The sequence below is a fragment of the Centroberyx affinis genome, unplaced genomic scaffold, assembly GCF_046629955.1.
Source record: "Centroberyx affinis isolate AG114_WGS23_722 - 3 ecotype Tasmania unplaced genomic scaffold, CSIRO-AGI_Caff_v1 ptg001434l_1, whole genome shotgun sequence".
NCBI classification, from domain to species: Eukaryota; Metazoa; Chordata; class Actinopteri; order Beryciformes; family Berycidae; genus Centroberyx; species Centroberyx affinis.
Genome location: NW_027279909.1, coordinates 51,276 through 76,929, shown reverse-complemented (window position 1 = coordinate 76,929; position 25,654 = coordinate 51,276). Strand labels below are relative to the sequence as shown.

At 43.6% G+C, this 25,654-nt stretch overlaps 2 protein-coding genes across 2 annotated transcripts in view; one reads left to right on the top strand and one right to left on the bottom strand.

Annotated features, from left to right (window-relative positions):
- Positions 1-299: 299 nt before the first annotated feature.
- On the bottom strand, positions 300-9,472 carry slc25a16 (solute carrier family 25 member 16). The gene is made up of 10 exons (XM_071526603.1): positions 9,174-9,472; positions 8,676-8,798; positions 8,065-8,157; positions 7,839-7,972; positions 7,544-7,607; positions 6,885-7,006; positions 6,660-6,726; positions 5,952-6,114; positions 5,641-5,709; positions 300-4,075 (listed from the first exon to the last, which is right to left on the bottom strand). Exons 2-10 carry the CDS (start codon positions 8,764-8,766, stop codon positions 3,919-3,921), a joined length of 960 nt encoding a protein of 319 aa, XP_071382704.1. The 5' UTR covers positions 8,767-8,798; positions 9,174-9,472; the 3' UTR covers positions 300-3,918.
- A 1,636-nt stretch (positions 9,473-11,108) lies between these two features.
- The window catches only part of tet1 (tet methylcytosine dioxygenase 1), a 30,731-nt gene continuing 16,185 nt past the window's right edge, over positions 11,109-25,654 (top strand). Inside the window, exon 1 of the mRNA XM_071526610.1 lies at positions 11,109-13,295. Coding sequence (XP_071382711.1) covers positions 11,112-13,295 — 2,184 coding nt within the window. The 5' untranslated portion in view covers positions 11,109-11,111. The remainder of the gene's footprint in view (positions 13,296-25,654) is intronic.

The window sequence follows — 25,654 nt, the reverse complement described above, 5'->3', positions numbered from 1 at the left end:
CATATTCTCATGAACTGATATTGAATACATTTTCTTTTTTCTGCAAACAATAGGAGTGATAGACTTGATAAAAGCATAATGGAATGCATTCCGATATTATGAGTGACGTGGGAAAGAACCAGAGAACGCCTGACTGTTTGTTTTACATTGGGCTCTCTGACTGTATTTAATGAAGTAATATATTCACAGGTTACCTGGAAATACAATACACCTACAAAACACGCCACATGGGAACGTATGTTTCATCACATTTACCAGTCAAATCAGGAGCCAACATCGGACAACAACAGGTAGTGTATTCTGGTTCCAACAAAATAAATGCAAATACAAGGTAGAGTCCCTCCGTTGTTTTGCTGGCCAGAGTTGACACAGTGTGTGTGAGTGTGTGTGGAACTCAAAGTGGGAAATGGAGTGAAGCTGTCTCTATTTGAAAAGTTTGGTTTCAAAACAAGATATCCACCATTTGAAAAACAAATGGATGATCATACACAACTGAAACAAGTTATGGTCCTCTTTAACTCAAGTCATTGGATAACATCTGTAGATAACATCTACAGACATTAAATGTTGAATTTAAGGTAATGATTTTTTTCTCAAGATGTCTATATGCCGTTTTTGGAATTAAAACTCTTTGTTTATTGATCTAAGATCATCTGTCAGTCAAGATGATCCCACATCAGTCAGCTACTTCCCTTGTTGCCCAGTCAGAGGGAGCAGAGGAGGAAATGGCAGATGCTGTACCAGTCTAACAGGACAGGAATACACACAAGTTTACATTTGATGACTAATAACAGATGAAGCTTGGTATCGACTCAGACAAGAGGGTGACATTTAATGTAATTCATGTTCAGACGTTGCATATAAAAGCATGGCAGACAAAACTGAAAATGTATAAAGAGGGAAAATAAAACTGACAAACATAAAAAAGGCATTTTCTTTGTTCAGTAGTTCTCATAACTACATTAGCTCTCATGATTTCCCTTTCAGTCACATCCCAAACTTCCCTTCCCGAGAAAGTAGCACAGCTTACTATTACATAAATTTAAATCATATATAAATATCTGAATATCCTTTGTCTTACATAATTAATATAACCGATAATTATCGGTTACAGCCAGCAGCAGGAACAGAACTGGTTTGTTCTTGAAGATTTGACAGCAGAATTTGTGGAACAAAAAAAAAAGTTTCACAGAAATAATAGTGAAAGATCCCGTATTTGCATTAAATCAAGAGAACAGTATGAATGTAAGCTACATGACAGGCTTTGACATGAGCCATTAGAAGGAGAAATGTTGGTAAACATGATCTCATGGGACAGAAGACTTGGCACTGTGCATGAATCTTTCAGCGGAGAAATGTTATGTTGCTGAAAACTATATTTTGTTTATCAAATGGCAACTGCTACTTATCAGCAGTTGGAGTATGTGATTATACTGTGAAGCCCCAGCAGGCAGTTGAATATTGCAATGCATTCATCATTACAAACATTTGACAATTCATGTTACACAGAAGAGCCTTATTTGCCTGGACCTTTCAGGAATGGAGGTCATTTGGAAGAATTATAAATAATAACTATATGTTCAATTTTATAAACCTTCACTGAGCCAGACAGGCAGTGATGGCCTCACACAAGGCAGAGGGCCTACTGGAGAGTACAGGGGGATTTTAAATTAGAGAACACATTTTAGAGAAAAACAAATCACAATCCAACATCGAACACTAAAATATTTTTGAAATGTCATGTTTTGTGTGTGCACATGCATTTTGAGTTGTTCTGTACTGTCCAATTAGTTATTTCCATTCTGTCAGTTGTATCAAAAAGGAAAAATGACTACAATTATGTTTTCACATCTCAACATTTTTTGCTCATTATGCTCTTCTGCAATTTCCTCTACTTCATGTACAATGGTCTAAAAATTAGCCAGGTGGGATCTACTGAATAGATGAAGAAATTAAGTAATCAAGTAAAACACAATAATCACTCCAGTGAGGTAAGAAATCGAAGGCAGAAGAAGGGAAGAGGATGAAGAGAGGAGGATGCTTAGACAAACCAACAAGGCCCACTCTAACATCAGTGGCAGCCTAAAGGCCTATAGTGGACTTCTGATCAAAAGTGATTGAATAACACTTTTCCGTCATTCAGTAATTAATGTCTAGATATCCTGGAGCAAGGCACCTGACCAACCAATTGCTCCAGCGAGGCTGTTCAGTGGCCAACAGTCGAAGACTGTGGTTGAACTGGGTTAAACACTGCATATATGAAACTCACCACCTGACTACTTCCTTTCCTTAACCAAAAGAGAAGACTGTTGACAATCTCTAGTATTTGTTACATGTATGAAACCTGTGTACTGTATGGAGTTGTGTCCAGCTCTGACGGTAAACAATACAATTTCTATTCAATGCTGCCACCCAGTGGCAACAGGTAGCTAAGTCAATAAATAAAAGAAAACAAAGCAACAGTTTGCAAGTGCACATTTTTCCTGAATCCTTTCCACCAAACAAATCTCTCAGACATTTCAAATCTGCAAAATTCAGAGCACCTTACAATGCGAGCACTACTTGAGATCTCATCAACTCACAAAAACATCAAAATTCCTCTCTGATCATAGCAGAGCATGGATGTACATATAAAGCTAGAGACTAAAACAACATCTGAGTGCACATCCACTAATGTGCATGAGGAGGGTCTCCACCACCCTTATGTTGAAGTTACAGTGTTCCTCTCCTATATCACAGCTCATCTTTCCCTCACTTCTCAAGCGAACACGATCGACCACAAAAAAAAACAAATAAAACAAAAATAAAAAGTTTCAGCAACTGAAAACCCATACAGTCACTGTTCCATTCAAGGCTTGGCAACAAAATGGCAAGCTGGCTTAAGCTGAAATCAAGCGCCACTCGGCCACTGCATCGTTATAAAGACCTATAAAAGCAGAGAGCAGATTCTGTATACTGATATAAGATTGGCGTAGAAGACGAAGGCAATGAAAATGATGCACAAACAGCCACTTGTCTAAAAGGCGTTGGACCCCAAACCTGCATCATAAAACTTAAAGACACACTAAGCCCGGAATAGACAAAACACTGCAGATCACTGGACTTCTGTGAAATTCCAGCAACCTTTAAGCAATAGCCTAAGAAGCTATGAAGCACATCTATCAAATGTTTCATCAGTAACTCTGCAACAAGAAACTATGTTGAACTATGAAGAAAATGCACGTGACTGTAGAACTTAACAGTGTTCCAGACATACTATTAAAACAAATGCACATGCCTGAGTTCCCTTCTTTTGAGAGAAACTGACAGAAAAAAATGTGTTTGATATCGTCCAGTTTAAAATCACTTGAGTCAGGTAGGTAAAGAGACGGAGAAGAGATTAGTGGAAGCATGTTGCTCAGTGTGTTTGCTATGTGACTGAGGGGGCGTTACATACAATAAACGGGTCGCTGTGGAGTTGCCAACAACATCGTTAGGGAGCCATATCATTGCCCCAAGCCATCCAGCCAAGCCACTGTCTGCTGTATCCATGGGGATTAGTTGTTAAGGAGTTGTCCAAATCCGAGCCACATGTTGGGCGGTTGAGAAAATCATCTCTAAGAGGTGGCGAGTCACAAAAGCAGGAGCTAAGAGTGCATGGATTTAGGACAGTTGGACAAGGCTTCGGCACGGGCACAGGGCCTCACTGTCCACTGTCCTCTTGCATCATTACCTCTGGCAGAAGTCATGAGCGTGCCTTTAGTGACCCCAAGAGAAGGCAATGCTCAGACTGAAGGGACTAAGACGTAGTAAGTGAGCCTCGGTTCACTTTATGAAGGAAGCATTTATCTCAATCTGCTTAATGACTTGGAGCACACTGGCCCAGGCGCAGACTAGGAGAGTAGACACGAAAAGAAAAAAAAAGAAAAGAAAAAAAAGCTAGTTCAGGTGGAGGAACTGCTTCATGAACTCATAGGTGGTGAAGGCCACGGCCTGTGAGGGGACACAGCGGATGTAGTTGAGGGACAGGCCCCGGTACAGTCCTTTCTTCACCCCATACTGATGGTACACATACTTCAGGGTCTTGGTCAGCGTTCTGTTCAGGTACAACAACAAGAAAAGGACTGTTAGACTTAAAAAAAAAAAAAAAAATTACCAAGATTTAATGCAAAGACATGCAAAAATAACCATAATGCTGCAGCGCTCCCGGAGGAACTAAACACTCTACAGTGAAGTGTCGAACATGTTGCACACAATCAATTGTCAGGATGGCAAAAACTAGGAAAATAACAGGAATTAATCTTAAACTAAATTAAACTAGTGGTACACAGTACATCAACTATTTATTCATTTGATCAAATTAGGCACTGTTTTAGGGTTATACACATTCATAGTAACTGCATTTTCATTCATCTGTGGTGAATGAAAATACAATTGTTCTTGTTAACAGCATGTATTTATGACAGCCTTACTAAATTATTTTTCCCCCAGAAGTGACAAAGACAAATTTTACTCTCGTTCTGACGGCAGAGTGGCCTCACTGCTGGTATTATTCTGGATGTCTTTAGCTGGCTTAACGCAGCTGTTTCCACACTCCTCCGCTCTGCCACAGACACCTCAGCCTGGCACAGCTGGCAGTTTGCTTCACTGAGCTCAAAGAATCGCCACACTGCAGGCATTTTTCCTCTTACCAGAAAAGTATTTTGTTGCACCAAAGCTTATGTCATTAAAGTATCAGGATCAGCACAGCTTTCTTATACTGATCTGAGTATTAGGGAACTGGATCAGCTCTGCTTGCAATACCACAGATACATTTGTTCACCTGTATTTAAAACCCATTTTTATAAACTTGCTTTCTGTAGCAACTCATAGATTCTTAATTCTTTCTTTTCATTAATTATTGGATCTTAAAATGTATTATTACAGGACTCCTACAGCCCAACTACCATACAACCCCACTGAGCAATTTTACGTTGATTAGACATTTAAAACACGTCTAAATGGCCCATAGCCGTCTAGGCTAAATTAAGTTTAAATGGGGTTGAAAAGTGAAAGTTTATTAGATGTCTATACATAGACAAAATTATCCTAGGCTATATGAGAGCTACGCATAGACGCAATGTTGAAATCACGTCTTTTGCTCAGTGGGACCCTATGCTACAGACTCTAGTGAAAATCTGTGATCTTTCTCTATACACACGTGCCTAACAATGACTGTAAACCTTAAAAAGGTATGTTTTCTCTAATATATAATTACCAAATAAACTGTAACAAAACCTGCACTCTATTGTGTGAGCTGCTTTGTTCTCTACCACTATAGCTCATCATTTCCCCTTTCTTTGAAGTGTCACTTACAAGTCTACTTGAAAAGATTTCCAAGAATTTAGCTACAAAGCTCCCAAATCAGACCAAATAAAAACACACAACAGGTGCAGCTATTGTAATGGCGAGTGTTGTTTTATTCATGTTTTTTAGAACGCATTAGAACACGTCACAAAACAAAATTCTTCAGCGATATATTTATGAGTAAATCCTATACATAATGGCTAAAATTAAATGTGACGATCACCTTATCATGTCCCCTGCTCAGCCTCATGTAATGTACAGCAGAATACATGGTATAGCAGAATACTGAGAGGAGGAGAAATCATGGTTACTTACAGACATTTCTCAGAGTCAGGAAGCACGGCTCCTAACTGCATTCTTCTCCTCGCCACATCCAAGGGGTAACTAGTGAGAAGAGACACAGTAATGGAACCACCTTTAGTCTTCTGGAGGACAAATACAATATCATACAATAATGTGGCACATCAATCATCAATAAATCCAAGTAATCAATAACACGCCCCAGCCAGCCAGCCAGCCAGCCAGCCAGCCAGCCGAGCCGCACAAATTAACCAATCTAGTTGTCAGCCCATCATTTATGAGAGTCTTAAGTGGGCAGCTAGCTGGCCGCCTGCCCATCCACTTACGATATGGTCTGAGCGATGGCCCCGGCGATGCCTCCGCACAGCAGGTTGACTTTGGTCTTCAAAACGAGGACCTCTGGGTTGTCTGAGGACGGACGGCCCAGCAGCTCTGGGAAGTGTTTCAAGCCCAGGCTCTTCAGGGTGCCAAAGGTGAAGAATGAGAAACCTGGAGGATGAAAGCGGGAGGGACATAGACTTCTGGTTACAAATGTGAAAGCGGCCAGACAAATACCTCATGTTGCTCTCCACAGCGACTCAGAACCATCTTGGATCCAAAACTTTGTGTTATTATCAATCTGCAGGTAATGACTGCACTCATTCAACACAAATCTATGAAACCATCTCAATACTCACCTGTAGAGCTTCAACGATTAATCGATTAGTTGTCAACTATTAAATTAATCGCCAACTATTTTGATAATCGTTTTGAGTAATTTTTTAAGAAAAATACGTCAAAATTCTCTGATTCCAGCTTCTTAAATGTGAATATTTTCTGGTTTCTGTACTCCTCTATGACAGTAAACTGAATATCTTTGGGTTGTGGACAAAATAAGACATTTGAGGAGGTCATCTTGGGCTTTGGGAAACACTGATAGACATTTTTCACCATTTTCTGACATTTTATAGACCAAACAACTAATCGATCAATCGAGAAAATAATCAACAGATTAATCGACAATGAAAATAATCGTTAGTTGCAGCCCTACTCACCTGCGTAAGGGGCCATGCCAATAATTGTTGGGGTCAGTCCCCTGTAGAAGCCTGGGATGCCCCCCTCCTTAAAAAAGCAGGGCAGAGTACATAAGGTCTAGACACTTTAAAGACAATATTTACAAAGGGCATGCGAAGAATACCGAGCATGCAGGTTTAATGTCTAGAGGCTACGATTTTTGTTGGGTTTGTTTGTCTATGATAAACTGAACACTTCCAGCTCACCTTAAGGTAGATGGTCTGGAAGGCGTTGCCGATGCCAGTGTAGCGGTGCTCTCCTGTCACCTGGAAGGCCAGTCTGGCTCTTATCACATCCAGAGGGTAGGTGCAAATCACTGCAGTCATCCCTGAAAACACGTCGCAAAAGCAGAGTTATAAAAACACAGTTTATGGCTGCGGTTACACTCGTCATTTCAGCGTGATTTTCTCTGATTCTGAAGACTGGACTTTATGAGATCACATGGCTGATTATGAATGAATGATTATGACTCTGATGTGGCTCTGTCTGTCTGTCTGTCTGTCTGTCTGTCTGTCTCTCTGTCTCTCTGTCTCTCTGTCTCTCTGTCTCTCTGTCTCTCTCTCTCTCTCTCTCTCTGAATTCTGATCCACTTCCATATCTGGTTTTGAAAATCCAATAGCAATGTGAACAAAATCAGATTTTATGTGACGCGTTTTGCATCCTGGTGTGATTGGATGAAAAAAGTCACACTGAAATGACAAGTGCAATGGTAGCCTATGATTCAGGAGAAGAAACAACACTGCATGTTCCACCAATAATCAATAGTAAAGTCTTCAGTCTCTCATAATAGGGTGGCAGTGTGCAAATGTTATCCAGCTGGCACCAATTTAAATGGCAAATATTATCAGTCAGAAAGATGAATGACCTGCCATAGATCCTGCCATGAGGCGGTGGATGTGTCCAGAGATCCCAAGCTGTTTACTTAGCAGCTGTAATGCAGAGGGAACGTTATCAGCATCAGTAGGGAGGAAACAAAGGTCAAGGGTGTCATCTGACTAATAAAAAAATATTGCACAGACCAGTAGATCCGTCTTTAGCAAAGGATCGTTATGGCAAACACATGTTGAATAAACACTGCACATGTTTCCCTAAACACCCTGCTTGGCCAGTTTCCCTAACAAACTAGGTTGTATAATATTATTCCTAGGTAGAATATGTACCTTTTTATAATTGTCGAAGGCCATGAACTGGATGGCTCCATAGGGAAATATCCTAACCATCATAGCCCCATTGCCCTTGTACAAGCCAAGATAGCCCTCTTTCTTTGGCACGGCTCGGAGAGTGGCAAACACTCCTGCAAGACAGATCAGAAGTTTGAGTGACGTGGCACAAGTGTGTGAAAACAAACACTGAATGCATCTGCAGGCTTAGCGAGTGATATTTTACCTAGATGATTGTAGTGGGGGTTCTGGGCCTGAAGCAGAATCTTGACTCTGTCCAGAGGAGCGATGGTGGACTTGGCACAGCATCCTGCTACACCTAAACAAAAACAAACACAGCATGAACAGATACATTACTAAATATACTTTTCATGTTCCTTCCTGTCATGTTCATGCTAAATTTATGAAATAAGCCAGCCATCTAAAGATAGTGCCAACCAACATTAAAGAGAGAGAGGCAGATAGCTTTGATGAGCCCGTAGTTTGAAATGAAAGAAACACTTAAATGTACTCAATGGTACACAACTAACAATATTTGCGCAAAACTATATGTCTTAAGAGACAACTGTTTCATTACATGGATCTTAAAAATAATTTGTTTCAATTAGGCATCATCATAATTTTGTAAATCATGTCAAGATTGTATCAGGGTCAGGGATGTAAAGGGATTCAGTGTGTTGCTCAAGGACACTTCAGCAGGGTGGCTGCTTGCTCCTGGGTCCTCCTCTGGTTGAAGGATGGTCTAACAACTAAGCCACCTTGCTGCCCAGTTTCAAATTCTACCCAGAGTAGATCATATCATTACTTGAATTAACAGTTTAATGTGTCACATCCTACCTCCAGCAACAAAGGAGCGAAGCCAATAGTAGTCCCTCTGGGCGGGGCTGGTTATGGGAGCAGGTGTGGAGACCGCAGCCTCCGATGCCATCCTGTGTGCTCAGGACTTTGATGCATCCATGGCTGCACAGTTACAGTTTGGAAAAATGTAACTATCAGTCAAAAACGTTTCAAAAATGTAGCTAACTGTCAATAGCATGCACCATCAGGCTTACAGTATATATGTGAGTGGGTGTAGGCAGGTATTAGTTTCAGCCAACAGAATACTGCATTCAACATCCTGGCAAATACCTCTACAAGCAAACGAGTGTGATCATTTTTCGTTAATCTTAAGGTTGTTATGAGCTGCTGCGAATGGACATCAAAGAGACAAAACAGTTAGCTAAAGCAGAATGGGAACTAACTGGTAGACAGAACTAGCAGGTGACTTTGGCTGAGGTTACAGCAGTCTAGAGGGCATCGTTAACGTTTTATAAACTGTCAAAACGGGATACTCACAAAACAATCAAAGCTGTTACAGGTGTGAAATAGCAACGTGGAAGGTCAGACGAATGCTGTACAGCGAATTTGTTTCCCCTTCCTCTTGAGTTACCAGCCTCTCTCGTTTCCTGCTTCCTCGGGGTAAACACAGCTCTTTCAATGTAAAGTTACCATGGACACTAAATACCAAACAGACTGAGGAGGTCGTCGGTCAGTGTTGCGACACGGCAAGAGCGCAACGTACACAAAAAACCTGAGTAAACGCGGCCACGAATGAATCTGAAGCACTCTGAAGATCCATGTAACCACTTGTGCCCTTCGCCCGATGGCTTGTGGTCGAAATCTGTCGCAAGCAGATGACGTGGCATGACGTTACCCGAGGGGCTGATCAGCTAAATAGTTTTGTAATATCGTTTTATTACACAATTATTATGCCAATACGTCGGCTTAGAGACTACTTTCTTGATCATCATCATATCAGCGGATAAATTATAACAGAATAAAGTGTTATTTAACCAATCTCGCATTTAATTTCCTAATGATATCAGTTAAAAAAATAAAAAACGAAACAGGAAATAAAAAAAATGATTCCTCCTTGTAATCAATTACTCTTATGGACGTTTATCATCACTGACCACCATGGTTACCGTGGTAACTCGGCAATTTGCATAAATCTACATTGCTGGGGAAACAGTGGACAAGCTAAAGCAGAAGTCCGTTCCGGGTTTTCTTTACCTCTCTTCCCTCCAGTGCCGACGACGAGTTGGCCAGAGACTGTAGGTTGCGTCTGGTGGAGGGAGAGTGGGGCTGCCCTGAATGGATTGACATAAGAGGGATTTACATTTTAACGGGTGTCGTGCTCCGTAAGACTACATGTGCACGTTGTATAATAGCTATTCTGCTCGATATATGCATATTGGTGCTCAAACCGTGTCCATGTGTCATCGTCGTGAAAAGGATTGAACTTGCCAGCATTCTATATTTGCCGAGGAGGGAAACCAATACAAGGTCTCGCTGTCTCGCTGGAGCGGAGTATTATTAGCAGTTCAGACAGTGCAACTGTCTCTCTGGTATGTAAAGTATTTGAGCTGCCGTTTAAAGCAAACGTGTAAATAAAACTAGCACCAACAAAAACAACATGTAGAAAAGTAACGTTTCCGGATGTGTCGAGGTTTTGCTCCGGGACGCCGCTATAAACGACAGCGGTCAAGTGCAAAAATAATAATAAACGGCGACGTTGAAGGCGTTTTACACGGTAATAACCTCTCTTCCGCCAGTCAGAAAGACGAAAACAGGATCCGACCTCCGAGCCAAAGCCCACTCCTCAATGTGCTTGCCCTTTAAACTGTTAAGCCGTGTTAGCCACATAAAAAGCAGCTAGTAAATGTGTTCATATAGATCTTTATTTTATGATCTCTTTATTCAAAATAGCCTGCTGTGTAGCTGCACCGACATGTCCTTACTGAGCTTTATAGCACTTGCTATACTGTGTTGAATGTCAAAGTAGATTTTCAGGCGGGGCAAAAGTGGCTTTGGCAGTAGCTAAAGTAAAGATAGAATAATACCAGATATATTTATCTTTATAGGCAGTGTCATATGCGATTCTCCAATGATCTTAATTTAATTTGGATTGCACTATTCCCAGATCTATTTTTGTGTGTGTGTATAAACTGTACAAACTAATTTTCATTGTTTATTGTTGTTTGGGGGGAAAACATTGAAAGATGCTGTAATTACTGTGTATTTAGATTTTTTTTCTATATGTGCTCTTTTTTTAGGTCATACACTGCTATTGCACAATGGAAAAATAACTGCAGCATCATTATCTATGGTCCTGAAAGAAAACACAAAAGAAGAAGATTAAAAAAAAGTAAAAGTTGGGTACTAAGAAGAAGATAAACATTCACCTGGCTCCCATGCTGGCTGCCAGACATCCTCCCTTCCTCACCGTCAGCCATGCCTGCTACTTCCAAACCCAATAGGAGACAGCCACCTTCTCAGAGAAAGAATGGCCACAAAGTGATCACCACCAAGAGGAAAACCTGCAACTCAAATAAACCCAGAGGGAGAGCTACCGAGAGGCTCCAGAAGACACCGGTCGAACCCAAAAGGTCCGCAGCCAGGGCCCGGACGCAGTCAGGCCGAAGCCCCAGAGGAAGAGGGGTCAGTGGGCCTGCTGGTCAGGGACCTGGGAGGTCCCCTGGTAGGGTTAACCATGCCCCGAATGTAACAGGATCTGCAAGGCTTAGACGGCTGAGTAATCCGCCTGACCGCTGTGGCGAGCTAGAAGACCCCCTAGGGCGAAGGAAGTCCCTACGGGGCACGCGGGTGTCTGTTACTCCCTGCCAGCCTTCGAAGCCTTGCAGGGGAGGGAGAAACAGCAGGGGGAGCGCAGGGAAAGGAGGAGCAGCATCGCACCATGGGAACGCGAGAAAACAGCCTTCAAACGCCGACACCCGTGATTCGACCCGTAACGAGGAACAGGAGAAACTGGACACCCACAATGGCGAAGAAATCCCCCCTGTTTCCCTGAAAACAGATTTCAATGTCCCCGATAATATCAGAGATCAGGTTGTGGGAATCAACAATGGTGGCGAGGGCAGCCCTCTTAAAGCTGATTCACAACCTTGTAATGACACACTGGAAGGTTGTGTGCGCTACAGCTGTGACGGTGCTATTACTGAGCAAGACGAGAAGACTGTCAGCGGTGAAGGTGACCTGAGGTGTGCGATCGGAGGCTCCGTGGGTGATGAAGCTGACAGACAGCTAAAACTCAGCAATGATGAAAGTAAAGACAGCCCCTCTGAGCTCACTGAGCAAACGAGTATTGGAGTAGTGGGGAAGGAAGATGGCAGTGAGGGAAACGATAGTTCTCATAACCTAAGAAATAAGCTTGATCATCCTGCTGGCGATGGTAAGCAAGATGTGATTGTTGTCCACCAAGAAGAGGGTAACATGTTGGATCTGGAACAGATGAGGACAGATGAAAGAGTGAGAGATGGCCACGATATTGAGAGAAAAGAGGAGATAAAGGTAGAGATAAAGGAGAGTTCAGAGGCAGAGAAAGTAGTTGAGAGACAAGAAGAGACAGTGGACGAGATGGAGGAGAGCGTTGAGGAGCTGGATAATCTTACGAGAGAAGAGGAAGGGGAAAAAGCGGAGGAGAATGATGTTTTCATCAACCCTGCTGACTCCCACCCTAGCACTCCAATCTCTCAATCTCCAGATCCGCCTCGCTCCAGCGATGGGCTGATGGCGCGGCCAGAATCGCCTGTCAGGGTGTCGCCCATCTCCAACGCAGCTACCTCAGATCCCGCCAAAGCCCCCTCCCTCTCAGAGTCACTTGAGCTAGAGGTTCTGAGCCAGGCAAGGAAAGACATGCAAACTACCGATCACGGTGCTAAACTCCAATTCCCAGTGTCCTCTGCTGTCCCCGAGACCGCCCTGATGTCACACACCGATCTGACGACACGAAATACGCCGGTTATTACCTGCGGTGAATCCCTCAAGCCCCTGTATTCAAGCCAGGGGGAACCCCAAAGCTGGGAGGTCCCTCCCCCTCAGAAAGACAGACAAGCTTGCACACCAGCAGAGACGCAGACCAAAGACAGTGTGTCCAACCAAGAGCCATCAGAGCACCACAGCCGGGAAGAGAAATCATCACCATCGACGATTCCTCAGTCGAGCACAGATGTCATCACAGCTGTGTGTGAACCAAACCTGGGCGAATGCGGCGTTGTGGTAGCCGTACCAGAGCAGGGCTCAGTGCCAAAGACCTCCACTCCCTCCCTGGACAGCAGCTTGTCTTTCTCCTGCAGCTCCGAGAGCACCCGCTCCTCCCTCTCCTTCGACACCGAATCGGAGGCGGGGTACGGAGACCCCAGCCCCTCTGTTCTGCCGGGCCCCTGGGGTCCGGAGGGGGCCCACTTTCCCTCGTGGACCTCGCGAAAACCACAGAAGAGGGAGAGGAAGAAGCGGAGCAGGTGTGGGTCGTGCGAGCCGTGCCTGAGGAAGATCAGCTGTGGCCAGTGCAGCTGCTGCCTCAACCGCAGGACTGGCCACCAGATCTGTAAGCTGAGGAAGTGTGTGGAATTGAAAAAGAGAAGACCTTCATCTCTGCCCTCTCTCTCCGCCGCACAGGTGAGGCTTAGATTACAGTTTGTGCATGAGGACACTTGAATTCACCAAAGTAAAAGCTACACATTTCAGAGATGGGAGGTGTATTCGAAGTGTGATCCTAATATTGAGTGAGAATTTACTGGAGCTTCCTTTTTTTTATTTACAAACAGCTGATCTGAAGCAGCAGCCAAGGAAAGTGTGGTTGTTGTTGTTGTCTGTCTAGCCTTAATTTTCCCACCTTGTTTTCCCACCCGCCTACCAGCCATGGTGAGGACTGAGAGTTGAATGAGACAGACAGTTGAAACAGATGGTTTTACTTTCACAATGAGAAGTTCCCCGATTGGTTTTGGTTTCAACCGACACTGTACACACACCCTCATGATATCTCCCTGTTAAATGTTGGGGAATGCATGCGCGATAACAGGGACAAGTTAAGTACTAGTGTGTGTGTATGTGTGTGTAAGAGAGAGAGAGAGAGAGAGAGAGAGGAGGATCTAGACCATGTGTCAATGCGTACGTGAGTAAGTGAAGAGTATGTGTGAGGATGCCCTCTGTCAGAGGGGAAGGTGCTGTCACATGAACCGGCAGCAGCTTAGCACGTGGTTGGAGTATGTGTTTGTGTGTGTCTCTGTGTGTGTCTCTCTGTGTGTGTGTGTGTGTGTGTGTGTGTGTGTGTGTGTGTGTGTGCGTGCGTGCGTGTGTGTGTGTGTGTCTGCGATCCATAGTGAACACAAGCAAGAGAATATGGCATCTTATGAGTTACATGTGGTGGCAGTGTGTGTGTGTGTGCGTGGGTGTGTGTGTGTGTGTGCGTGTGTGCGTGTGTGTGTGTGTGTCTGCGATCCATAGTGAACACAAGCAAGAGAATATGGCATCTTATGAGTTACATGTGGTGGCAGTGTGTGTGTGTGTGCGTGGGTGTGTAATTTCAACCAAGTTCAAGCAAGATGTTTTTATTCTGTGCCGCTGAGCGGCGTTGTGAATTCACAACACACTAGCACCCAGGACACTAGTCGGAGGGTATTTTTCTCAATCAATATTAAGTGTCTGTTTACTGTTTGCTTGGAAATCTTTATTCAATTAGCTTTAACTTGTTAGGGCATGGACCTTTATGCAATAGCATCATATTCATTCAGATTTTGACACCAAAAAATTAAGGAAGAGAAAGAAATGAGATTGTAAAAAGCAACAAAACAAGCTCATAACATTTCAAGACTAACTACTTGAAATAATTATGAATGTCATAAGATTTGATCAGCAGATATACTGATAACATTTGTGATTATGGTACTTCATTCATAACAGGCTCATATAGAACGCTAATAGCAGGCTAATAGGAAACTTTTCATTCATTCTACTAAGTGGGAATAAGAGTTGCTGACAACAGCTGGCTGCAAAAGCTACTACATAACGATGTACATAGTTCAGTGGTGTCCATGTGGCTGGGCGCAGGGTTGAATGTGCACGACTGTAACAGTGTGTGTACAGTGTACATGTGGTCGTGCCGTCGTGTGTTTGCGTGCATGTGTGTACTGACAGAGTCCTCGGTGCTGTAGCAGTGGCGGCAGCAGATTAGGGCTGATTATATAACACCTGCAGTATTAGTGGGGACCTCTGTGCACTCTTACTGAGTCTAAGAGGGGGTGAGGAGGAAGAGATTAATGCCGGGCAGAGATTTACAAACATATTATTTGGAATGCCCTAAAATGTGGGTCAGTGTGGGGGGGGGGGGGGGTTGCATGACGGGGATGCAGTCCTCCTGTGGGGATGGCTCAGACTGAAAGGCTCATTCATTTGTAGCTGGGACTTGTGTGCCACAGTGTTGTGTGGTGTGTGTGTGTGTGTGTGTCTGTATGTGTGTGTGTGCGTGTGTGTGTGCACAAGCTTGTGGAATTGTCAGAGAGAATGGCAGACAGAAGGACAGACTGAAGGCAAAATGAGGGAGCTGAAAAGTCACTGTCATTCAAGCAACAAAGGCAGGTGTTGTTTTCCTGTTTTCCCTTAACTGACATCACATTGGCCTTCATTAATTTATAGCAATGCTTGTATGTGTGTGTTTCTACGTGTGTGTTTCTATGTGTGTGTGTGTGTGTGTGGTTTGAGAACAGGTTCTCTGTTTGTTTGGTTCTGTGTTACTGCAGGGGTGGAGCCTGCGCTGCAAGCTATCACTGTCAAGACAAATAACATCATGCTGAGCTGTAGGTCATATCCTAAACTCTACCTCCTTCTTACTTTATTCTATATGCAGAACAGGTAGAGCAAGGTTAGTTCTTCACATGTATTTGAGTGAACAACTAGATAAACCACAATGTTGTGTGTGTATGTGTGTATTTAGTGTGTGTATATTCACTTGCTGGCCAGTCTCGCTGATCAAGCTCACACGCCCTTCTTACAAATGTTCCCATCATCGTTGTCAGATTGTGAAAAAACAGGGGCAGAGGCCAAATAAATGAGTTCATGTAGTGGCATGTGGATTCAGTTCCCTTTTCCCAGAGTGATCTACTAGAGTTAGCGCTGCTGTGAAAATGAAGCCCATGGGGTTACATGATGTATGTGTGTGTGTGTGTGTGTTTGTGAGAAAGTGAGGGACCGTGGAGCGGGCACAGTGAGAGAGGGTTCACTCCAAACATGTATGGTTTCACTCAGGTTTGACGGCCCCCTCGTGGCCTCGCCTTGTACTGAGCAACGTGGACAAGGCTGAGACCCGGCCCTGAACACACACACAGACACACACACACACATACACATATATGGACACACACACACCAGAAACAATACACTACAGTGCATAAAGGGCCAAAGCTTCTGTATTTGTGTAGTGAATTTGACCAAAACAGTCTAGACTTGTTGAGAGTATTCTAGGCTGCATAACTGACTTACTTTCCTTATTGGCTAGCCGTGGAAACATCCATCCATCCAATTCAGTGTGATGCTACTGCAGTGTGGATACTATACGGTCTATGAATAGTAACTCACATGCTTCCAACCGGCCAGCCAGCCCCTCCTGCGTACTCATTCATTTCCCGCACTTCTCCCAGTCCTCCCTGTTCTGCTGCAGTGCACTTGGCAGAGGAGTAGCCCAGTTGAGATAACAAGTGTGTCAGCAAACGCTCGCCGATCCCACAAACAGCACTCTCTGGCTGGTAGGGAGGGCCGGCAGCCCGGTGTACCCAGCGGTGACTGTTTGCCTTGGCACTGTTGGCGTTGAATACAAACACAGTACAACAGATAGTCAAAACTGCGTGTGTCTGTGTGGGTGTGCGCGTGTTTGTATGTATGTTTGTGTGTATTTGTGTTGGTGTTGTACATGACAGTAGGTTTTACAAAGCTTAGGCTATAGCTCAGGCTAGCATACAACATTACACCCTCATGCCTCACAATTGGAACCTGTGAAGTGAGACTGGTTTGTCCTCTGAACTCTACCTCCCCCTCTCTGATCAGACACACTAATGGATGTCTGCAGCACTGATGGTTACCATGGTGACCCCATCGTCTGGTGCTGACCTTTGACCTGCCACGGTTGTCTGACGCAGTATTTTCAGGGTTCTAATGAGGATTAGTGGAGATAACCACTAGACACACACACGACTACGGGTTTAGGCCTTTGAAGTGAGTAACCTACATCCAGGTAATCAGGTTACACTAGGCAGGTTATCCTGTGCGTAGTGGGTCAGGGACAGGCTAGGCTGTCTACAAGGGTTGGCCAGCTTCTGCACTGAAAAAAAAATATCTGTATTAACAAGTCATTTAGTCTCGTACAGAGTGTAACAATTGAATTCTTCAAAAAATAAGTGAAAAAATCAACCAATTTGGTGGGACAATTTCACTTGTTTCTGATGCACAACAAACTTCTGTCGAGACTTGTCCCCTCTCTACCTCGTTCTAGTCTGTGTCCCACTCACTACATTGCTGTGTTGCTCTACCAAGGCAGGATATCCTTAACAAATAATCTTGACCTCCTCATAACCCACTACCCACTTCCTCCAACTAATGATTGACCAGCCAGACAACCTATGGCAAAGGAGAACACTCTGAATGCTCTGTGTATGGTAACAGCAATGTATGGAAAGATATTTGATGAAATTAAGGTCATTCCTAATTTTCTGTTAGTGAGTCATTGCAGCGATATTACAGCATTATTCAGCATCATATGAGCCTTTAAGAGGTAAAGAAAGTTTTTATTCAAAATGGCCCATTGCCAACATAACTCTAGACTAATTAGCTAGTGACCATATTTCCTCCGGAATATTCGAGAAGTCGTTGCCGCAGAGGATCTTGTCCAGCTCGTCGTCCAGAGACACGGCCGTCGCTACCATCGCCGTTTCCCTCCACCTGGAGCGCCGTGAAGGCATCCGCCCGCCGCTGCAGTTCCTCCACAGGCAGTCGAGCAAAGAATTGGCAGGAGGCCTGCGGAGTCAACGCTAACCCGGCGTGAACGGTGCCCAGGCAAGCCTCGCAGCGGGGGTGGAGGTCCGACGGCAGGATGTAGCCGGTCTGGCAGGCGGTACACAAGCAGACAGCTCATCCGGCGTGCTGAGACGACTTCTTCATCTTCTTCTTCTTCTTCTTGACTGCTTGATCGCTGAAGAAATTTTGGGAGCAGAGCTCAGGTCCCGACACTGTACATTCTATAGTTGAGGACCTGAGTGTAGCCACTGTAGCATAACGGCGGGAAAGAAAATCTTGACACTGCGCATGCGCGAGAGGGATAAACCCAATAGTGACAGCTCTTAGAGGGCGAAGCCTATACGAAATAGAACATGATGGGATCAGTTTATCACTGTATACTCTACCATTGAGTAAGAAATTCTGACTCTTTTTACTAAAAATGAGGACAGGTTCCCCCGCCAATGTGTGTGGGCAGGCTGGCAATGAGCTCAAGGACACACACACACATGCACACTTTCTCTCTTTTTCTCTCTTCGTCACGCAAACATGTGTGGGACAGAAGGGGGCTGAGGTAGCGAGGAGTGCACGGAAATCGTGAAATGTCAAAGGCATTGCAAATGTTTTAACACAGCCAACTCAGTATGACCAAGCCGAGTGCATTGTGCTTTAGCCTACTCTTTCTCCTCAGCCTTCTCCTCTTTCTCTTCACATAGACACATTTTTATTGCATGGGCTTGCCTCTGATTAGGGTTACTTTTGTACTTTTTGTTAACTCAGTCCAGGCCAAGCAAAATGTATCACAACCCTGTGAGGTAGTTATCTGTAATAGCTGTAGGTCTTGGGAGTGGCCCAGCAAAAGGCTCTATGGACAAGAGGAAATGTCTATTTTATTTGATTTGGGGCTTGGCTATTTGGCCGCAGCCCACTATACATTAGATATATGGCCAAGCCTGTGCCAGGTTGAGGGCTTACATCCACCCAGAGACAGTGATTTAATGAGAGGGAGCTCTGCTCTGCTCTGCTCCACTCACATACAGCCTGTTTGCTTACAGTCACATTGGGCTGTCACTCACTTACAACCCTGTTTCTTCAACAAAGAAATGTGTAGTGTAAACACACAGAAACTGTCAGGATTTTATGATATCACCCAGCGAGACGCCCACAGAGCTAAACGCCGATACCATTAATGCTCTGCTCCTGAGCCCTCTGAGGTTCTTTGCATCTGTGAGTTTGCGCCGTGTCCTGACTGTTGCACAGCCTCTAAGTCCCTGGATAAGCTTTGAAGTCGTGCCACTTGGTTTCTCTGGGTGAAAAGAAATCCTCACTTTGCCCCCCAAAAGAAATGCCACTCAAATCCTACCAAGGGCACACAATGGTCCCCTTCTGGAGAAATAGGAGCTTATTCATGCATCAAACTCAAAACAGGCCTACCTAGTTTAGAATATAGCTTACACCTGAAGACGATAAAAACTGTCTCTCATTTTTCCATTTTTTATGCTCCCTTCTGACATTGTTTATTAATATCCTCTACCTCTAGAATGCTGTCAAATGAGTTGTAAATGAATACATGGCCTTGTTGATTTTTTGCCTCGTCCATTTTTCTCTTTGTTCATCATTCTTTATCCTCTCTGTCTGTTGCTGTCACCCGGGGCTCTATATGCGGTCACACTCTAATGCACCACTGCTGTGTGTGTGTGTATCTGTGTGCACACACGTGCATTTGTGCGTGTGTGTGCATGCATACGCACGTGCAGTCATATGGCTGACATGCTAACTCAGCATGTTGGGAGTACGTTAGCGCAAACTTGAAGTAAGCCTTTTCCTGTCTCATTGTGAACAGCTTTGGGGCCCCAGGCTGCTGTGCACAATGTGTGTATACGTGGGTTTGTGGGTTTGTGTGTGTGTGTGGGTGTGTGTGTGGGTGTGTGTGTTTGTGTGTGTGTGTGTGTGTGTGTGTGTGTGTGTGTGTTTTTGTGTGTCAATGTTGACACAAACTGATGGACCCACTCACCTTGCTCTATTCCTCCCAAGGTGAAACACATCTGTCACTGAGTGTACTGTATTAGCCACATTTCTTGTGAGTGAAAGGCAAGGCTCACCACCACAGAATTAAGATAAGATAGGTTTGTACTTTATTGTCCATTTGCATAGAAATTTGTTTCATATCCATTGACCAAAAACAATAGTTACAGACGCACCGCTAAAAACATAAGACAAAGCTAGTACCGTCACACAATTAAAAGAAAATAGAACATAAGAACATAAAAACTGTGCATAAGTGCAGTCATTAAGACATTCCCTCCATCCAGACAGGTTTTACAGTTCAACACCACCCTGACACCCCCCTTTCACACACACACACACACACAGTTAACCACTAAGTCTTGTTTACTTAGTTACATTACACAGTTTGCAACCGGTATTGAAGACAACAGAGGATGGCCTACTACTCTATGTGGGAGTTAGGAGTGACCCACTGTCCAATCATGCTGACCAACCACTGTCAGTCTTAAAATGAGCCCATGTGGGTTTAGGGTGTGGTATTGTGTGGTGAACTTTTCCTTCCAAGAGTGGGACTGTAGTGTGTTATGTAACACACTCTGTGTTTATGTGTGTGAAATGGAATTTTGAATGTGAATCCGTTGTACGTCCCTAAAATAGCCTCATAAATGTGTTACAAACTCTTAATATAGCAAGTGCAACGGCCACAAATGTACGTGTGTGTGTGTGTGTGTGTGTGTGTGTGTGTGCGTGCGTGCGTGCGTGCGTGCGTGCGTGCGTGCGTGCGTGCGTGTGTGTGTGTTTTGGTTGGGTGTTTGAGTGTTGAGGAGGCAGAGAGTGTCTAGGAGAAAGTGCAGAAAGGAAAGGCTGTTAACCAAAGTCTTCAGTCCACAGATGTGTTAGTTTGTTAAAATAGTATGAGCAGCCCATTGGGTCTGCTGAACATGAGCCATCCATACAGCTGCCTCCTCTCAGGTAACAGGGGCTTTATGGCTCTTCAAGGTCCTCTTTAAGAGAATTCAGCTTTCATACTTCCTTGGTCTGGCTTTGTAGGATTCATTTGCTAATATGTTTGCATCTGTGTGTTAGCCCATAGATGAGTCTGATTAGTCTTAGTCTCTAACCATGTGTGCGTAAGCTTTCAAACTCTAGCTACTGTAGTGTATTTTTGTTGGTCTTTTGGGCTTTGACATAAGCACGAGGTGTGTGTGTGTGTGTGTGTGTGTGTATGTGTGTGTGGACTGGATGACTGGATGGGGACAGGTCCAAGCATGGAGTCATGTTTTCCCATTTTCCCATGGTTGTCACCACTCACTCCAGCCCCCCCCCACTCCAACTTCCACCCCCACCCCCCTGATCCCTGGCTGGGATCGTACAGCCAGCTTTTTCCACCACTGACCCTCCAGCGTCCACACCAGAGCGTATTTCTCTCTGAGCGTGGAAGGTAGGTAACAGAAGGAAGAGAAGAGAGACCAAGCTGCTAGAGGCAATAGAAGAGGAGGAACTCCCTCCAGCTACAAGCCAACAGACTGCCCTTTATCAGCTGGCTGACACAAGGAATTGTAGCTTTTCCATGCAAATGAGAGACAAATTTACATTACTGTTGGCACTAATGGCGGCAATGACAACTATTGGCATCAAATGCGTTTGGCGCAGCTCCAGCACTGGGCCGGTCTCGGTCTCCAGATGTGTCTGAGACACTTTACGGCTGTGCTGCAGAAGGACTTTCTTTACCTCGCGTGCTCACAGAGCTTAGGATGATTAATGTACAGACTACTTGCACCTAACGAGAGCCGGGCAGCTCGTTAAAGTGTAAACATATGGGTCACTTTAAGAGCCGGCAATTAGGGGTGCGGTGGAATATTGTTAGTGGATGTGGAGTATTTTAGGATGAAGGAGTGGAGCGGCTGCAGGAGGAGGAGGAGGAATGATTTAAGGATTGAGAGACATTATGAGGAGCACACAGTACAATCCATGCTTAATTTTAGGCTCTGATGTAATACAAAGTAAAGCAACACATGTCCCCCATAGAGGTGTACTAGACATATTGGCGCAGTGAACGGCACACTTTATGTGATAAAGATGATAGTTTAAGACTGTGGAACATAATTTTAACTGTCTTCAACATTCTTATACCTGCCTTGAAACCAGTGAATCAAATGCTACTTTGGGTCAAGGAGTGTAGAGCGACCTGACTAAACATTATAATGGTACAACCAGAAGGAAAACCAGAAATTGTTGCTGTTCACTCAGGTTTTGTTTACACAACACACCAAGGATGATGTAACAGTCTGACTTGGAAATGTTTATGTATCATCTCAACTCATCCAAATCTTCAGTTGTAGTTTGAAATTGAGTTTAATACCTGCCTTAATGCAAACATGGTTCCTGCCCAAGTGCTTCACCAGGACATGCCCATTCATGGTTATATGGCAGCAGTACATACTTCCAGGTGGCAGTTGGTAGGTGTGTATTCAACACAGACGTTTTTTTTTTTGGTTTAGTGTAACCTGTTTGACAGTCCAGTTTGCAGACCTCGCCTAAAAAGCCAAACCTGTTCAGACTAACTGACAGCTCACATTCAGCCATGTGTTCATAATAGGATACGTTGGTATTTTGTTGACACATGAAAATATCTTATCTTGTTTATAAGTGAGATAAGCTCCTTCCCCAATAGGAAAGCTTGAATAAAATACCAGGGATATCAGAGGCATGTATGCACCTTAGAGCTTTTCCTGTTTTTTCTTGGCTCAGTTTCCATAATAATATTTAAAACATTATGCTTTTACATATTCATGGTCAGGATATGAAGATGCATTGTCCGGAGTACTTTTGGCATGTAAACTCATTTAATGTGATTCTGTTAATATCCTGATGAACAAGATCTGTCTCAGCAAAACATCCAAGATGTAATAATTGCAGCCTGAAACAGGAAATGCGGTAATATAAGCAATAGAATATGAGAGACTCTACTTCACAGTGATTCAGGAACAGGTAAGATGTGTTAGGCATGTGTAGCCGAGTGTATGAGCTGTTCTGAAATTGTTAAGCATGACCTCAAGAGGCTTGTTGCTTATATAACACAGTGACACACTACTGTAACAAGTACAGAAACTGTACAGACCCACGGCAACTCCAATGCATATTACAGCACATATGGTCCCAATAATCCTTTTATTTATTTATTTTTTTGGAGATTAAGGTACCATTGCCATACAGTATGTCAGGAATTTATGTTTGAGTTATGAGTGAAGCACTGAATTATGCATGTTAAGATAACATGACATAACTGACAAAACGAACGCTCTAAAAGTACGTATGCTTCAACTTTGTGGATATCCATAGTGCCCAAGTCCACGTAGATTTATCCTGGCCATTTGGGGGATTTGGAGAAATCCCCCAAAATTGCTATTTGGAGCCATTTGGAGAGCTACATCTACATGGATAGGCTTTATAAATTCTACATCTGTAGGCAACAGCTTTCTTTGTGTTTGAGTTGCGGAGAATAGGTTGTTGTAGTGAGGTGGGAGCTGTTCTTGTTCTGAAAGTTCTGTAGAAACATGGTTTTGTTGGGATAAAGGTGGTTCCAGTGCATCACATATGCCTATATAGTATATTTTTAGAGTCTACAGCATTGTTTGTATTACAGTGTGTCAGGAAATTTGTTGTAATGCACCACAATGCACAACCTATTTTTGTTTAGCACATTTAGGAAAAATAAAGAAGTGGTGTTGGCTATTCTTGTTTGTGATTAGAATCTACCTCTAGCTAGCTAGAGGTAGGCTAAATCTTCACCTAGCTCCTTAGCTTTAGCTAGTGATATGCTATCTTTAAATACAGCTGTGCAGGCTGCAAAAAATGAATATACATATACACTCACTTGCCCACAGCAGTTGCCACTGTCAATAAATCCTTATGAACTTTAACTGTTTGGCTTTGTACTTAGCCACTGGTTTTGGAATTGTTGCTGCGAGACAACATATACCATGCCCTGCAGGAGGTGGAGCTGATCTGGTTTGAGAAGTTAAGTTTGCTGTGGCTGACTGATGAACACTGATGAAAACAGCTTTGCTGCTGTGGGAATGAGATCGCAAATGTTCAACATATTTTTCATTTTTAAGGCATTGTACCATTGTAAGTAGAGCATTGTATTTAAATCATAATACTAAGTGAATGTTATTCTTGTGCCAAACAATTGTTGAACAGCAGCTAAAAAAACCAAGTGGTTGCTGCACAGTAATTATACACAGTAATTATTGGTTAGCGCTATTCAAATGAGCTGTTATGCGGTCACAGGTGTGTGTTTATTGGGTAGTTTACAATGGCTTCGACGTGACTCAGGACAACCACAACTGAAGAGTGGAACTATCCCTTTTAAAATACACATTTGATTACGATCCACTGGCTATAATATTGGCCAGATTTAATATGATTCTGAATATCTTATGATTTTGCTAGATCCATCAATAATAATTGTGTCTCCCAAGATATCATGACATGCTCGTGTATTTGTTTTGTTCATCATGATGCTGAAGAATGGCATTTGTAATAGTACACTGATATGTTTTGCATTGTTGTGCCTGGATTAAGCTACATGCACTCTGTGTGCACAATCACACACACACACACACACACACACACACACGCCTGAGGTTGGTTACTGGAGTGTTACAGACAGGCACTGGCGCAGGCTGCCTTCATTTGTTCCCTTGTCCTGGTGTGACCTCAGCCTCATGGCCACATGGTTGTCTTTAAAAAGGGGGAGTACTTTACTCTCTCGTAAAATTTCTCTCTCTTTGTCTTTTTCTTTCTCTCTCTCTCTTTTCCCTGACCACAGCCTTTCTTCAGGGAATGATTTATAAGGAGAAAAAACATTGGGGGTGGATGAGAGAGAATGAGATGAATGGTTGCTGAGACAGAGTGAGAGAAAGAATGGTATGGATGCTCAACATCCTCTTCCCAGTTCCCACCACAGGCTCCCACAACATGCATGGTTCCTGTGGGAGGCAGAGGTGCTGCAGCAGATCTGCTGTGGGCTGCTGCTGTGCAGATGCTGCTGCGTTTTATGATTCAAAGAGAGTGACATGGCATCCCAGGATACATTTTGGTTAGTAGAGGACAGACAGCAGCACTTCATAGTAACTCTTATGATAGATCATCTCTTCTATTGTGTTTTCCTTCTCAATTCTTTATGGACATGATGACTTTTTTCACTCTTATGTATTGAGGATGTTCACTAATAACATATTATTATTGATATCAATACATGGAGTAGTTGCAGAGGGAGGGAGAGGTTTACACAAACACACAGTCACGCCTGAGAGTTGTCCAGTTCTACAGTTTTATAAGGTTGGATACTGATCCTCTGGAACAGTCATTTAACAGTATTTTTGGAGGGAGGAGAGATAACTTTCTCATACATTTTCCTACTCCCAGTTTTCCCTGTTGGCTCAGATTTTCAAATTGCTGACCTTTTGCCTACAAGCTTACTTCTATCCTCAAAATGTGGCCAGTTTGTTTTGCCATAGCCATCCATGGTGGCTTCAGGAATAATTTTTGAATGATTTGCGATAGGCTACATGAATAAAAGATAATCACATTCAAACTGCTTTTCTGGCAAGCTACCGATGATTCAGAAACAATCTAATTAGCGAGCTCCAAATGGAGTGGCTTCCACTGTGTTGGTGAGCTGCATTATAGGGGTTAATATCTCTGACTCAACTCAGTCTCTGAGTTCATTTCCTGTGATCCAGATCCGGTGTGCGTGTAGAATCCACTCCACAGCTTCCCTCCAATCCGTGTGCGTAGGGCTGGAGTAAAAAGCCCACATAGGGGATCCTTTGTTTAGGAGAGTCTAGGCATGGAAGATAATTTACAAGCCGCTAAGGTCCTCAGCCATTGGCTGATGAGGCTCTGTCTGCGTCTGCGAAAGGCATCCCGTATGTGTGTGTGTCTGTACGTCTGTGTGTCTGCCGTGAGTGTGTGCGCGT

Coding starts and splice junctions, on each gene's coding strand:
- slc25a16 (XM_071526603.1), bottom strand. CDS start 8,766: ATGGCATCGGAGGCTGCGGTCTCCACACCTGCTCCCATAACCAGCCCC. Junction 7,973..8,064: donor CCCCCACTACAATCATCTAG/GTAAAATATCAC, acceptor TCTGTCTTGCAG/GAGTGTTTGCCACTCTCCGA. Junction 6,115..6,659: donor TGGCATGGCCCCTTACGCAG/GTGAGTAGGGCT, acceptor TTCATCCTCCAG/GTTTCTCATTCTTCACCTTT.